A 17,277-nucleotide genomic window follows, 5' to 3' on the forward strand; every position below is an offset into this window, starting at 1 on the left:
TCAGATCCGTAACGAAGAAGTTACGCTCTGTTAAAGTACATGATCACGAGAACTTTTGTACACACATGTACAAATTAACAATGTTGGTAACACTGTAAGGAAGCAGATTTTGTACATTAAAAATTGTACAAAATCTTAAATCAAATTGTTCCTTTGCTTGGTGGATCCGTGTCCCCTCTCCCTCACACAAACAACCAATCATCTCCTTGAATTCCACCTCACCACCCAATCAATTACTTTCCCTCCTTTTGGAACCAACCAATCAAACTTCACTTTCACGCTTCACACCCAATCAAATTTCAGAAAAATCAAACTAGCACCCTCTCTCTTGTCTCGTTCTCCCCAAAGGCACTCTCTCACTCTCTCACTCTGTAACTCTCTCAAACAAACACCAAACCCTATGAACGTGACCTGAAAATCATACCATTGAACTCATCTCGACCCCACGAACACAACCATGCAACTAGTTTCAAGAATGGTTGAGTTTTGACTTACCAACTCGGAAGTTTCGATTCAGTGAGTTTTGGGTTGACAATTTTTAGATCGAGTCACAACGTTTTATGACTCGGGGAAGCTCCTACTCAACTCCCTAAGGATCCTGGTCAAGGTTTAAGGAAGAGTTGACTTGAAACAACCTGGTTTCAAGGAACGAGTTTTTGGCAAAACCTTTTAAGGCATTTTCAGGCCACTTCCCGTCCATTTTTTGGACTTCCAAGAGGTATAATTTTGTTCTATTCTTCATAAGCATCATTTCCATATGAATTTCATAAAAAATGGTTGAGAAATGAGCAAGTTATGAATCTTTGAAATTTTACCCAGAAATCGGTGAAAAATTCCAGATTCTAGCGTAACCAGACGACAACCAGCGATGCTCACTAGAGAAGACAACGGAATATTCTGTCAAAGTTGACAAATATTCTAACGATGTCTGGTAACGCCATTAAACTCTGTTAATTATTTAACGAAATATTCTGTCAAATTGACGGAATATTCTTGACGGACGTCAGGGTCTGGCCTATGCGTGGTGGTGCGTATGGCCGTGCCTTAGCAGGCGCGTCTGACGTTCAATTGGCTTTCTGTCAGTTTGTGTAGGTCCGTGACATCGAGTAAATCGATTTTGTATATTCAAACCATATGTTTAAGCAAACTACAGAGGTTTTATTTAAGTTTCTGTTTAAGTGTTATTAAACTAGGTTAATTAGTAATTTCACATATAGGTGAAATGTATCCCGAGGACATACGGGGTCAAGTAAGGCTTAGAGGCTTCGTTTCGACTGTGTAACTATGAGTGGGTCATTTCTTTTTATAAGTATACGCATACTTGCTAGTTTCCAGTTATACTTTAAAAAGAATTTACTACGTATGGCCTGCTTATACTAAAATTACATGAAGTAGTGAACTGACTGAACTTAGGGAATTATTCTGCGCCCTATAGGTTCACAGGTATGCACGAGATACTATGATATTATATTTACAGCTATGATTATTACTATGTTGATTAGAGTTATTGAATCTTTGTGGCATGATTATATTTATGTTATCTGCTCATCATTGTTGCACCCCGGTGTTAATACTCACCCTAGACCAGGGTCAGTCCTTCACCTGTATGTTCACATCCACACCATTCGCTCGCCTTGGATCCAAGTAGGTGCCAGTCCTGTCATACAAATTACACTAGGAAATTTTGACTTGTATATGACCATGTTTCAGCGTCAACCTTCACGTGATCGTAGTACTAGAGTACATTGATTACACCCAATTTTGTCGTACAGGTCGCATTAGGCGACTCCGACTCGTGTGCTAGCATTGATTGATGAGCAATCAGTTCAGTTGTACAGGTTGCATTAGGCAACTTCGACTTATGTGCTAGTAGATTGTTAAGCATTCTTTATGTTATGTTTACATATTGCGAGATTATGTGATTACGGTCACCTTGTGCTTACTTACGATAGCTGTATTTTATTGATTTTCTTGAGACTTTGCAAGCTACGTTAAGTATTTTCTTATTATACGTAGTACGAATATTTTGGAAACTATACTTGATTTTACGGCGAAAGGTTATATCGTTTTTGAAAAGGTTTTTACAAAACACTATTTTTTGACCCACTCAATTTTATTTTTCGCCCCTCCAGGTTTAGTAGCTATGCTTACGTGTAAGCAAGGACTCTGGAAAAATTGTTGTAGATGGTTATCTTCAATGGTATAACCTTCACCCTACTTTACTGTATTGTTTTTATGCTCTGACATCATGTGTGAATTGGGTTAAATCCCGCTCACCCGCACACTCTTATGATTAGGCACTTTTAGGTTTTAATTTATTCACATTCTTTTTCCACTACACTACATTTTATGGCTTCGTCACCCTCCAGGTGTCGGCCAACACAACTCGATTCGAAGTCCAAGTGGACATTTCAGGTCGGGGTGTGTTCATAAAAAATGGTTGAGAAATGAGCAAGTTATGAAGCTTTGAAATTTTACCCATAAACCAACGAAAATTTCCAAATTTAGGCGAAACAAGACGACGGCGACCGGCGAGGCTCGTCGGAGAAGACGACGGAATATTCTGTCAAAGTTGATGGAATATTCTAATGGCTTCAGGTAACGCCGTTAACTTCCGTTAGTATTTAACGGAATATTCCGTCAGACTAACGGAATATTCCTGACGAACGTCAAGGTTTGGCCTGCACATGGTGGTGCGTATGACTATGCCCTAGTCAGCTCATCCGGCCTCCAATTAGCTTTCTGACAATTTGTGTAGGTCCGTGACGTCGAGTAAATCGATTTCATATAAACCCTATGTTTGAGCAATCTATGGAGGTTTTATTTAAGTTTCCATTTATGTGTTATTAAACTAAGTTAATTAGTAATTTCACATATAGGGGAAATGTATCCCAAGGATGTACAAGGTCAAGCAAGGCTTGGAGGCTTCATTTCGACTGCTTAACTGTGAGCTAGTCATTTCTTTTTATAAGTATACGCATACTTGGTAGTTTCTAGTTATACCTTGAAAAGAATTTACTACATATGCCTTGCTTAGACTAAAATTACATGAAGTAGTGAAATGAATGAACCTAGGGAATTATTCTACATCCTATAGGTTCACAGGTATGCACGAGATACCATGATATTATATTTACGGCTGTTATAGTTACTATGTTGATTAGAGTTATTGAATCTTTGTGGCACAATTTTACTTATGTCATCTGCTCATCATTGTTGCACCCCGATGTTAGTAATCCACCCAAGGTCAGGGCCATCCTTTCATGCGTATGTTAACATTCGCACCGTTCACTCGCCTTGGATCTAAGTTAGGTGCCAGTCTTGTCGTACAGATTGCATTATGCAATTCTGGCTCGTATATGACCGTGCTTCGGCGCTAGCCTTCACATGATTGTAGTACTAGAGTGCATTTATTACACCCAGTCTTGTCGTATAGGTTGGATTAGGCAACTCCGACTCATGTGTCAGCATGTGTCGATGAGCATTTGTTTTGTTATGTTTACTTATTACGAGGTTATGTGAAATTTGTCCCCTTATGCTTATTTGTGATAGCTGTGCCTTATTGATTTCTTGAGACTTTGCAGGCTACGGTACGTATTTTCTTACTATATATAGTACGTATATATTTTGGAAACTATACTTGATTTTACGGCGAGAGGTTATAATGTTTAAAAAAGATATTTTACAAAACGTTATTTTTTGACCCACTCAACTTTTTTTTTCACCCCTCCAGGTTTAGTAGCTAGGATTTCGTGTAAATGAGGACTCTAGCAAGACCTCAGTAGATGGTTATCTTCAATGGTATAACCTTCACCCTAATTATTGTATTGTTCTTATGCTCTGCCATAACATGTGAAATGGGTTCAATCCCACTCACCCGCGCACTCTTTTGATTAGGCACTTTTAGGTTTTAAATTTATTCGTATTTTTCCACTACACTACACTTTATGACTTCGTCACCCTCCAGATGTCGGCCAGCACAATTCGATTCGGAGTCCAAGTGGACATTCCGGATCGGGGTGTGTCATCTCTATCGTTACTATTCTCAAATGGATGATGGAACACGCCCATGTGGGCATGTCAGCCAGACTAATGAGCTTAACGGAAGAGGATCCTCGCTGGATTGGCGGATCCTCTTTGTGATGATCCCGGGGATCCTCCCACCATAACTGTTCATCGTGCATCGTACAGTCAGAAATCATTGTAATTTTTTTATTTAAAATTGAATATAAACAGTACCTGACAAAAACTGACCGCACGATGCACGATGAACGGTTGTAATGGGAGGATTCCCGGGATCCTCACAAAGAGGATCCGGCGAGGATCCTCTTTCGAGCTTACACTACTACAATATATGCTATCACCGGCGGAGGACAAACCGACGAGAAATCAACTTTCTGTCGAAAATTTGGCACAAATCCGACATTACATAATGTAATGTCGCTTTTCAATAGCGACACTATTGCTAGGGTCGCAAAAGGGCTTCAGCGTCGCTTTTTGAGCTTAATCCGCCACTACATAGTGTCGCTTTAAAGCGACACTAACCCTAACGTCGGTTTAAAGCGACGCATATTTACACGTGGATCAGCTATTTAATAATAAAGTATGCAGTATACTGTCGCTTTAAAGCGACATTATATTAAAATGAAATAAATAAAATATTCCTTAAACCGACGTTAGATAACAATGAAATAAATAAAATATAAAAACTAGCGACGCATACTTACACGTGCATCAGCTATTTAATAATAAAGTATGCAGTATACTGTCGCTTTAAAGCGACATTATATTAAAATGAAATAAATAAAATATTCCTTAAACCGACGTTAGATAACAATTAAATAAATAAAATATAAAAACTAGTAACGGTCTTAACCGACACTATATTTGTTAATAATAATAAAAGTGGATGAACAACTGCATGCAATTTCAATTAATTCCAACCAAAAAAAATTATAAATTTTAAGATCAAAATAAACATTAATGAAAATAAATAACAAAAACAATAGTGCCAAACTGTACATTTCACATTTCACATAAAATCCAAAAAGTCGTCCGTCGTAACAAACATTAAATCCGACATTACAAACATAACATAAAAAAACAAAAATGAAAATAAATAACAAAAACAACAGTGCCAAACTGTACATTTCACATTTCACATAAAATCCAAAAAGTCGTCCGTCGTAACAAACATTAAATCCGACATTACAAACATAACATAAAAAAACAAAAAGATAGACCAATTATACTGTCGTATTTAACCGACAAGAAAAAGAACCAATTAAACTACCCAACCGAATCTGCGCCTGAACGTCGTCCAGATCCTTCTGCTTGAGAATCTTCTCCTTGAGATACTCCTCCTTGAGATCCTCCTTCTTGAGATCCTCCATCTGATCCAAAAATCCTCGACAAGTCCACATCAAATCCAACACCTGCAAGCATTCCAGAAAACCCCCCAACTGGAACTTCCGGAAAAGATCCACTAGGAGCAGCCATCTCAGGTCGATATACTGGCACTTGATAAGGCGGCTGCTGCATGTATGGCATGGGCGGCTGCTGCATGTATGGCATGGGCTGCGCAGGCATCGGATACACAGGATATAGAGGTTGCTGATTATTGCCAGCATACGGATATGCAGGGGAAGGCTGACTTTGGCCCGACTGTTGAGGAGGTTGACTGTGGCCTGATTGTTGGGTTCCCGGGCTATATGGTGGTTGTGGCTGAAATCTTTGAAAAAACCATGCAAACAACTGATTTTGCTTGTTCTCCAGGTCCGAAATCCGTTTATTATTATTTTCGTCTCTCATTTTCAACTCATTATTTTGAGTCATTAGCAACGCCATTGAACTCTTAGATGATCTCCTAGAGGAAATTGATGTAGAAGATGCAGAAGATGCATAAGACACCATATCAGGAGTCACACCATGACCGTATCCTCTGACTCTATTATACCTCTCAGGACCCATAGTATCAACATAAACTTGGGTCCTAAGATCTTCATTATCGTCTTGGCCCGACTCAATCAATGTTTGCAGGTTGCTCTCCATTGTTGACTTGCATTACAATTTTTAAAAACAAAAATTCAATCGTAAAACAGAAAAATAAGCTATAGATAATAAATACTAATAAAATCAAATACTAACACGAAAAAATCAATTACCCCTGTACGCTCCGATGTTTCATCAATCCATGATTTATCTTTTCGTGTATGACATTCACGAAAAAAGGTTACAGGATCTGCTTCTTTCCCATGCTTCTTCCGCTTTATCAAAAATAAAATTTCATACAAACAAATTAAGCAAACCTCATACTAAAAATAAATATAATTATTTAAAATTAATCATCTCTTGAAAATGTACAATCCATACATATTCTTCCCGCACTCTTGCAAAGGATTTTGTACCAGTAGTATGGTTCATTGATTTCAATCCCCGATTAATCTTATTTTTTCAGCAACCTCCTGAAAAAAAACGAACGAAAAAAGAAAAGATTATATTAGGCAACTTTAAAGTTATAACGAAATAAATCGTGTAGGGTTTACCTTTGTTTTGTCTCTATTCCAATATGCCAACAAATCATTCCACTGGGTAGGAATCACATCAGGAGGAGGCTCGCTGCGAACCTGTTCTGCTCTTTTAGTATAATACTTTTTTTTTAACTTATTTCTAAACTCTTTGTGCGCATGCTCCGCAATCTTAAGCGTCATATGACGGATCAAAGGCATTTTTACTATATCTGCATCTTCAAAAAAGATACTTCCCTACATACATAAAAACAAAAAACAAAAAAAATCACGCTAGTCAAATATTATTACAATCATTGACCTATTCTTCTATTTTCAACTAAAAATAAAAAGATCTATATATACCTTTATTCTATTCCAAAAAGCTTCCTTATCTTCTTCCGTAACCTTACGCCAATCTTTCTCCAACGGAAGATTTCTATAGTCCCTAACCTCCGCTGCTACATGTTTTGAAAAAGCACTAGCGTTATCACTAATGCATTTTCCGGACGAATCAAACGAACAAAGCTGTTTCGTCCATTTAGGAATTGAGGGTCCACGCCTCCGTTGAGATGTACCTTGTTAATACAAACACACAATTAAAAAGTAGGAAACAAATGTATATTTTCAGATTAGCAATAATAATCGTTCAAACACAACAAAAAAAAAAAAAAAACTGACACTCATAACAATTCAAAAAAGAACCAGCATCACCCTCGTCCTCTTCCAAATGAAGTTCCTCAGAACGTTGATCTTCACGGGAATTATCCATTGCAAAACTTAATGGAAGGAGAAGGAAGTGGGGGAAAGAGGAAGCTAGAAATGGGGGAAAGAGGAAGCCAGAAATGGGTGATAGAGAGGAGAGACAGAAGTGGAACACGGAAGTGAAGGGAGACAGAAATTAAATATGGATAACAACTTAGCGTCGAAATATGAATACATTACGTCGCTTAAAACCGACACAATCACTGACTAAACCTCCCCACACGTAACCTGACATAAAGCCTGCTATACTTGTCAGTGCAAGCCTATTGCGTCGCTTTAAACCGACGTTATCTTGCATAGCGTCGAAATAAGGGCCTACTGCGTCGTTTAAAACCGACGTTAGCTTGCATAGCGTCGAAATAAGCACAGGTTTGTGTCGCTTAAAACCGCCACTATATCTGATTCGACCTATATTATAGCCTGACATAGTTTTGACTGAAAGTCTGACATGTTTCAGTCATAAATGCCTTTGCGTCGAAATAAGGTCACATTGCGTCGGTTTTAACCTACGTTAGCCTGACAGGTTTTTAATAAGAGAAAGTTTGTGTCGAAATATGAAAACATTTGCTTCGAAATAAGAATCGTCTGACATTCAATTAGTCTCGAAAATGTATAATTTTGCCTCGATTAAAACCAGTCCAGGTTGACATGCCAATCAATTCAACCCATTCCAAGCAAAAAATACCGGGAAACCTCCCGCCGAACATAAAAATAAAATTTGTACTTCCCAAAAAAAAAGGAACAAATAAATAAATTTATTAAGTTATGTTATGTCATATAATATTTTAATAAATAATTAGACATGCCAATCAATTTACCCAAAATTTAAAAATAATTAGTTATGTTATGTCATATAATATTTTAATAAATAAATTTATTAAGTTGAATCAATTTTTTTTGCACTGTAATTGTTATTTTAATTTGTTGTTATTTTGATAATTTTTTGTTGTTATTTACTAGAATGGATTAGATGAACATAATTTGAGTTGTTATGAGAAAATGGAATGAATAATATTTATAAGCATTTATGTTAAATTAACAATATTAAATATAACCTAAACTTATAATATTTAGGAATATAAGAATATATTATGTTAAATTAATTTTTTTTGCACTCTAATTGTTATTTTAATTTGTTGTTATTTTGATACATTTGATAACATTTGGTTGTTATTTACTAGAATGGATTAAACACCATTGAACCCAAATCAAAGTTGGAAGTGTGGTGATATGTAGAGTTGCTCCACATCGGAAAGTTAATTACCCTAGAAAGCTTAGAAGAGTTGAGTCACTCTTTGTATTTTAAATTGAAGATCGAATTCATTCATTGTATTCATATAGGGTCAAGGAGTGTAGTTATAAAAAATCATCTAAATCGGAGTTAAAATAACCGTTAAATCGTGATTTTTCGTTTATAACCGTCGAAAAGCTTTGTCCCGTTACTTGATCTCTGAATGTTTTTTTTTTGTGATTTTTTGCTGATGTGATCTCCAAGCATATACAAACAATTTTGACGGTTTGGATCGTTGAAATTAGTTTTGGAGAATTCGTAAAACGATAGATTGGCTAACACTTAGAGTTTATTTATACTTTCATTAAGTATAACGTAAGATTTTGTGGTATCCACTTGTGTAAATATTTTAAATTGAAGATCGAATTCATTCATTGTATTCATATAGGGTCAAGGAGTGTAGTTATAAAAAATCATCTAAATCGGAGTTAAAATAACCGTTAAATCGTGATTTTTCGTTTATAACCGTCGAAAAGCTTTGTCCCGTTACTTGATCTCTGAATGTTTTTTTTTTGTGATTTTTTGCTGATGTGATCTCCAAGCATATACAAACAATTTTGACGGTTTGGATCGTTGAAATTAGTTTTGGAGAATTCGTAAAACGATAGATTGGCTAACACTTAGAGTTTATTTTTACTTTCATTAAGTATAACGTAAGATTTTGTGGTATCCACTTGTGTAAATATTTTAAATTGAAGATCGAATTCATTCATTGTATTCATATAGGGTCAAGGAGTGTAGTTATAAAAAAATCATCTAAATCGGAGTTAAAATAACCGTTAAATCGTGATTTTTCGTTTATAACCGTCGAAAAGCTTTGTCCCGTTACTTGATCTCTGAATGTTTTTTTTTTGTGATTTTTTGCTGATGTGATCTCCAAGCATATACAAACAATTTTGACGGTTTGGATCGTTGAAATTAGTTTTGGAGAATTCGTAAAACGATAGATTGGCTAACACTTAGAGTTTATAATTATTATAATTAGTATAAAACTACAAATAATAAAAAATAATTATATATAATTATTATTATTAGGGTGTAAAACATTCATTGCATTCGTATAGGGGTGTAAAACAGTTAAATTAATATATAATTATTATTGTTTTTAGGGGTTTTTTCACTTAAATGGGTGCTTTAGATTTTGGTCCTTACAATTCATTATTTCTAGATAAAAACCCATCTATCTTTAAAGATTCAGTTTAAGCCCAAATTTAAAATTTGCAAACATATAGGAACACTATTGACCTATTAATACAATTTATTTACACTCATGCCACTCATACTTTATGGTCCCTTTTCTAAATTCCTAAATTTATGCCAAATGAAAAGTAGTAGAAAAAGTGAAATAAAATGAAAAAAGTGTTTGCATTAACCGTATCTATGTCAAACTAGAAAAGTAGTTTTTTTTTTCGTGATATATTTTGTAGCAATTTTATCCATATTAAATGGTAGGTAAATTAGTTTGTTCCAATTATTTTTAAAAAAAAATACTACACCTATATTATATATTTTGAATCAAATAACATTCCTCTAACTTGTAGGTAAATTATTTTCTATGTATTGTTTTATATATTAGACATGTTTTGTTGTTGTATAAACATGAGTGGAACATAATATTGTTGATTTTATACATCAAACTGCATTTCTTTTGTTATAGGTAAATTATTTTCCATGTACAAGTACTTATGTTAGGCAAGTTTTGTTATTGGTACATACAATATTTTGTATCATTGTAAAGAAAGATGTTACATTACACCCATGGTATAATTGTTGTAGGTAAATTATTGGAACTTAATTTGTAGTTAGGTAATGAACATTTCAAAGAGTAGGTAGGTAAATTAATTTGTTCTAATTATATATACAAAAAATTACACTACACCTAGCTATATTTAATTTTTCCAATTATTAAAAAAATTTATACTACACCCAACCAAATAACATTTCTCTAACTTGTAGGTAAATTATTTTTCATGTATTGTTAGATATGTTAGGCACGTTTTATTGTTGTATAAACAGGGGTGTAACATAGTATTTTTAATACTATACATTGAACTACATTTCTTCTTAATATAGGTAAATTATTTCTTCTTTTTAATATACATTGAACTACATTTCTTCTTAATATACATCGAATTACACCCATGGTATAATTGTTCGTAGGTAAATTAATGTGCATGTAAATAATGAAATACAATGTTCTAATATATTAATAAAAAAAGGATAAATTCAAAAGTATGCAAGAGTAGGGTGAAAAATCTGAATCGAATAGTTTTATGAAAATTCAATACCTTTGTAAAAAATTAATATGCAATAAATTTTTAACATTAATGTCTTTTTTTTTTCTTGTTGCAAAATCATTTACTATTTCCTTACAATTAATTGTCTACATCAAGTATGTAATAGGGGTATTTTAGGCATGTGAAAAATGTAAAATGTGTGAATTAATATGAAGTTAATGAATTTGCTTATGTGGATCCTAGTCATTGGGTTTTCTTTGAGTAAAAAATTTATGTAGGGTTTTATATAAAAAAAATTAAGTTTGAAGGGCTAAAGTCATATTTTCACTTAAATTAATATATAATTATTAATATTTAGGCTATAAAACTGCAAATAATAAAAATAATTATATATAATTATTATTATTAGGGGTAATGCATATGATTGACAACAAGTATCTTGCGTCGAAATAGTCTCATATTGCGTCGAAATAGGCTAGGGTTGCGTCGGTTAAAACCGACGCCAAGTCTGACACACATGTCCTAAGCTTAACATTGCGTCGAAATAGGCTGGGGTTGCGTCGGTTAAAACCGACGCCAATTCTGACATACCTGAAAAATGCCGTCGGTTAAAAGCGACAGAATGTCAAGGAAAAAAAAAAAAAAACAGAAATATAATTTTATAATACGATATCATAGCATACAAAATAAAACAAAGTCTAATTAATACAAAAAATAATTAATATATTTATTCCCTGTCATCATCTGTTAGCTCTTCGTCGGTATTGGCATGATTAACGAACCCGGTAGGCAACGCTAATGATTCAAGAAAGGGAGTCTCTTCCACGCCAACCCTTGTATGAAAATTTTCATTATCAAGAATTCGATCATCCAAGTTCGGCGTGTCATAATCATCAATAGCATCACTATCCTCTAATACGTCAAATAAATCTCTTGGCTGAGTTCGAACAACTACGTGCCAATCTTTTTCAATCGTGTCCTCCACGTAAAATGCCTGTAATGCTTGTGATGCTAGTATGAAAGGATCCTCTTTAAATCCCAATTGATTGAAATTCACCATAGTAAATCCATATTGATCAGTCTTCATTCCTCGTGGACTTTCACTATTAACCCATTCGCACTTAAATAACATCACAGCTCGACCCCTATCTCCTGCTTCAGTAGGACCACAATATTTGACCTCAAACATATCTACAACTCTGCCATAACAATTTACTTGCCCAATTGCTCCAGGAACATTTGCAGGTACAAAGACACCACAGTTTTGATTCTTATGCTTATCATCCACAGATTTTATACGAAATCTAAATCCATGAACAATGTGACTTTTGTATCTGCTCACAACCCTACTAGGATAATTAGCTAGCCAATGCAAGTCTTGAGATATCAATGTGTCATTAGCATCATATCTTGAATTCATCTGTAATAAGTATGAAGATAAATATTGACAAAATAACTATAAACATGTTATAATTAAAATGCAAAACAATAAATAAATAATATGATTATTATATCAACTCACATGTTGCTTGAACCATTCTGGAAATTCTTTCTTGCTTAGCTCTTTAATTTGTCGCATAGTTAACCTTTCTCGACGATATTTAGTTTTCAAGAATTCTTCATGTTGCCTACACAATTATGTCCAATTTAGATAATTATTTTTTCAAAGTTAAGAAAACCAATAAAACATTTCGACGTATGATTAAACATTCTTACCTTCTAAATGGGCTAACTTCATCACAATTATTTAGAATGTATCTATGGCACTGATCAAGAACATTTAGATTGAGCTCCACATTTTCTCCTGAACCCATATAACATCCTTTCGAGTCAAAAATTGATAACCCACCAGATACTCCACGTCCAATCCCATCTTCATTTCGGCCTCTACGGGTACGACGAGACTCAACGTCTCTAAGATACATGGAACAAAATGACAAGCACTCATCCACCAAATATGCTTCAGCAATAGAACCTTCAGGACGACCCTTATTACGAACATAGCGCTTCAGTGTTTGCAAATACCTACAATTATAAAACGAAATACAAATTATTATAATTATTAATTAAAGTTATGACTACAATTGTAAAAAAATTATAAAAATTTATTCATTACCGTTCAATTGGATACATCCATCTATATTGAACAGGGCCTGCAAGCGCTGCTTCATCTGCCAAGTGAACTGGGAGGTGCACCATTATATCAAAAAATGCAGGAGGGAATATTTTCTCAAGTTGACATAATGTCAAGGCAATTCTTGAATTCAGTTGCTTAAATCCTTCCTCAGACTCCTTCTTACTACATAACTGTCTGAAAATTGCACTCAACTCTAATAAAACCATAGTAACAGCTTTAGGCAAAACCGGGCGTATTGCAAGCGGGAGTAACTGCTGCATTAAAACATGGCAATCATGACTTTTCAACCCATGTATTTTTCGTTCATTCACGTGCACACATCGTGACAGATTTGATGAATATCCATCTGGGACCCGAATAGTAGACAATACTTTACAAAACGCAGTTTTTTCTTCTCTTTTCAATGTGAACAATGCTGGAGGTCGAAATGTTCTATTTCCTTCTCTACGTGGGTGTTGACTATGTCTTATGTTCAAGAATTCAAGATCTGCACGTGCCGCCAATCCATCTTTAGACTTTTCTATATCTAGCAATGTTCCTACCACACTGTCACATATATTCTTCTCGATATGCATAACATCAAGATTGTGTCTAATCAAGAGATGCCTCCAATAAGGTAGTTCATAAAAAATCGATTTCTTCTTCCACTGACTGTTACTACTTGTACTGCTCGAAGCTCTTCTTCTGCGTTGCCCAACTGAAGCATCCTTGTTTGGTTTTCCAAAAGTAAATCTCAATGTAGAAAGTTCTTCGAGACATTGTAAACCAGTCCACTGCCTTGGTGCAGTACGATGCTCTCGACGACCATTAAAAGTGATGGTTTGCCTTCGAAACCTATGATTATCTTCAAGAAATCGTCGATGCCCCATATAACAAATCTTGCGACTCGCTGGCAAGTAAATAGATTCTTTATCATGCATGCAATGTGGACAAGCTTTATAACCATGTGTACTCCATCCTGACAACATTCCATAAGCCGGAAAATCACTTATGGTCCATAACACGGCAGCCTTCATCGTAAAACTTTGGTTGGAAAACGCATCATAAGTGGGAATGCCCACCTCCCACAACTCATTCAGCTCGTCAATCAATGGACGCATGTATACATCAATCTCTTTACCAGGACTGCGCGGTCCTGGTATTAACAAAGACAATAACAAATTTGGTTGCTTCATGCACATCCAAGGTGGCAAATTATAAACAGAAAGCACCACAGGCCATGTGCTATGATCATTCCTCATTTTCCCAAAAGGATTAAATCCATCACTGGCTAACCCTAATCGGACATTTCGAATTTCTGACGCAAAATCCGGATATAAATTATCCAAATGCTTCCATGCGGGAGAATCTGAAGGATGTCTCATAAACTCATCCTTAGGACATTCAGTTGCATGCCATCTCATATGTTCAGCCATATGCTTCGACATAAAAAAGCGTTGCAATCGTGGTTTTAAAGGAAAATACCACATAACCTTAGCTGCGACCTTTTTCCTCGAGCTATCCTCTGCATTGGTAATTTTATATCTTGATTTACCACAAACTGAGCACACGGTCAAATCTGAAGTATCTTTCCAATAGATCATGCAATCATTGGGACATGCATCAATTTTCACATACGACAGCCCCAAGTCATTTATAAGTTTTTTTGCTTTATAACAGGATTCAGGCAAACAATCCCCTTCAGGCAACATTCTTTTAATTAACTCCAGTAAAGTGGTGAAGATCTCGTCAGGCATTCCCGCTAAACACTTGATCTGATACAATCTTACAACTGCTTCCAATTTCTTAAACTCCTTACAACCTGGCCACAAATCTTGATCTGCCTCTTCAAGCAACTTAAAAAAAGTCTGCACCTCTTCTGGACGCCCTTCCCCAATAGGGGGTTCAGTAGATGGCCCAACACCTTCTTCTGTTAATGGTTGGACAAATACATCATTAAGAAAATCATGCATGCCAATCACCTCATCTCCTGTTTCTTCTTCTCCAATTCCCACATTTTGCTCTCCAATGTTTTGCTCGCCATGATGTCGCCAACAAGCGTTTTTATAATCTTTATCCATATCATACAATATGAGATGTTCAACAATGGTGTTCCTAACAAAAGAATATCGATTACAACATCTTTTGCAAGGACATCTAAACTTATCAGGACCAACACCATTTGCAACTGCTTGATCCAAAAACAAATTAATTCCAGTTGTATACGCTTCAAAATTTCGGGGTATTGTCAACCAACTCTTGTCCATATTTTACCACTTTACGAAGGTAAAATATTATGTTGACACTAAGATGCCTACAATCTTTCAATCCCTATCATGTAGGCATAACTATCAAAATTTTCAATTTCTATCTTTCACCCCTCGAACTCTATCACGATTGCAATCTTTTAATTTTCAACACCTATTATAGTAAAAGCAAATTAAAATAACAACAAAAAGTTGTCAAAATTATGCTCATCTAATCCATTCTAATAAATAACAACCAAAAGTTATCAAACTTATCAAAATAACAACAAATTCAAATAACAATTAGAGTGCAAAAAAAATTAATTAATATATTCTTATATTCCTAAATATTATAAGTTTAGGTTATATTCTTATATGAAAGGTTATATTCTTATATGAAAGGATATTCTTATATTATAAGTTTAGGTTATATTCTTATGAAAGGTTATATTCTTATATTTTTATATTCCTAAATATTATAAGTTTAGCTTATATTCTTATTAGAGTGCAAAAAAAAAAAAAAATAACATAATATATTATAATATTACTCAATATTATAAGTTTATGTTATATTTAATATTGTTAATTTAACATAAATGCATATAAATATTATTCATTCCATCTTCTCATAACAATTCAAATTATGTTCATCTAATCCATTCTAGTAAATAACAACAAAAAATTATCAAAATAACAACAAATTAAAATAACAATTAGAGTGCAAAAAAAAAAAAAAAAATTAACATAATATATTCTTATATTACTCAATATTATAAGTTTATGTTATATTTAATATTGTTAATTTAACATAAATGCTTATAAATATTATTCATTCCATCTTCTCATACCAATTCAAATTATGTTCATCTAATCCATTCTAGTAAATAACAACAAAAAATTATCAAAATAACAACAAATTAAAATAACAATTAGAGTGCAAAAAAAAAAAAAATTAACATATTGTATTCTTATATTACTCAATATTATAAGTTTATGTTATATTTAATATTGTTAATTTAACATAAATGCTTATAAATATTATTCATTCCATTTTCTCATAACAATTCAAATTATGTTCATCTAATCCATTCTAGTAAATAACAACAAAATATTATCAAAATAACACCAAATTAAAATAACACTTAGAGTGCAAAAAAAAAAATTAACATAATATATTCTTATATTACTCAATATTATAAGTTTATGTTATATTTAATATTGTTAATTTAACATAAATGCTTATAAATATTATTCATTCCATTTTCTCATAACAATTCAAATTATGTTCATCTAATTCATTCTAGTAAATAACAACAAAAAATTATCAAAATAACAACAAATTAAAATAACAATTAGAGTGACAAAATTAATTAATTCGACTAAATTTTTATTAATTTAACAAAATAGTAGAATTTTATCTAAGTGCTTAAATTATAATTTTTAAATAAATAAACTTGTGTATTATACAATTTAAAAATTAAAGAAGTTAGGGATACAAACCTGATTTGTTGAAGAATTTCGACGTCAACAATTCTTTATGTACTCAACCAACTCCAATAACTTTCCTACAAAAATAAATTGTAACTAAAAATTAAACAAGAAAAACTTACTGTTGTGAAAATAAAAATATTATAAGCAAGAAAAACTTACTGTTGTGAAGAGGAACAAATGAATTTTGAAAACCAAAGGAGAAAGCTGAAAGAGAGAACAGAGGAACAAATGAAGTTTGCAAACCAAAGGAGATAGCTGAAAGAGGAACACGGGAGACTTTGTAAAAATTGGAAGAACGAATAAGAAAAGTGCAAGAGAAGAAAAAGAAAACACGGGGGCAACAATGTGTCGCTTACAACCGACACTGGTTTTCAAAATATATGTCGCTCAAAACCGACGCAAGATTTAAAATATTAAAAACAAGAATTAGTGTCGCCTAGAAGCGACACTAATAGTTTATGTCGCTTAAAAGCGACACTATTTTATTTAAAGCGACGCCATTGCTTAAAAATATTAAAATATATGTCGATTATAAGCGACACTAAATTTTTACGTCGGTTTAAAAGCGACATAGAAATTTTATGACGCTTATAAGCGACACTAAATACGACGTCATCTTCACTGA

General features: G+C 33.7%; 2 protein-coding genes across 2 annotated transcripts; both read right to left on the minus strand.

Annotated features, from left to right (window-relative positions):
• Window positions 1–5,289: 5,289 nt before the first annotated feature.
• Window positions 5,290–6,424, minus strand: LOC125475870 (ataxin-2-like). The gene is made up of 2 exons (XM_048581226.1): window positions 6,165–6,424; window positions 5,290–6,057 (listed from the first exon to the last, which is right to left on the minus strand). Exon 2 carries the CDS (start codon window positions 6,049–6,051, stop codon window positions 5,290–5,292), a length of 762 nt encoding a protein of 253 aa, XP_048437183.1. The 5' UTR covers window positions 6,052–6,057; window positions 6,165–6,424.
• A 5,102-nt stretch (window positions 6,425–11,526) lies between these two features.
• On the minus strand, window positions 11,527–16,933 carry LOC108866843. The gene is made up of 6 exons (XM_048581227.1): window positions 16,812–16,933; window positions 16,662–16,726; window positions 12,916–15,336; window positions 12,516–12,824; window positions 12,322–12,427; window positions 11,527–12,219 (listed from the first exon to the last, which is right to left on the minus strand). Exons 3-6 carry the CDS (start codon window positions 15,180–15,182, stop codon window positions 11,527–11,529), a joined length of 3,375 nt encoding a protein of 1,124 aa, XP_048437184.1. The 5' UTR covers window positions 15,183–15,336; window positions 16,662–16,726; window positions 16,812–16,933.
• Between the last annotated feature and the right edge of the window lie 344 nt (window positions 16,934–17,277).

This window comes from the organism of the source record quoted next, unplaced genomic scaffold, assembly GCF_019419815.1.
Source record: "Pyrus x bretschneideri cultivar Hongxiangsu unplaced genomic scaffold, Pyrus_bretschneideri_v1 Contig161, whole genome shotgun sequence".
Classification (NCBI taxonomy): domain Eukaryota; kingdom Viridiplantae; phylum Streptophyta; class Magnoliopsida; order Rosales; family Rosaceae; genus Pyrus; species Pyrus x bretschneideri.

Excerpts from the sequence above, each read along its gene's own strand:
- LOC125475870 (XM_048581226.1), bottom strand. The coding sequence starts at position 6,051 with ATGGAGAGCAACCTGCAAACATTGATTGAGTCGGGCCAAGACGATAAT.
- LOC108866843 (XM_048581227.1), bottom strand. The coding sequence starts at position 15,182 with ATGGACAAGAGTTGGTTGACAATACCCCGAAATTTTGAAGCGTATACA. Across the intron at positions 12,428-12,515 it reads GAAGTTAGCCCATTTAGAAG|GCAACATGAAGAATTCTTGA; the intron begins GTAAGAATGTTT and ends ATAATTGTGTAG. Across the intron at positions 12,220-12,321 it reads CAGAATGGTTCAAGCAACAT|ATGAATTCAAGATATGATGC; the intron begins GTGAGTTGATAT and ends TACTTATTACAG.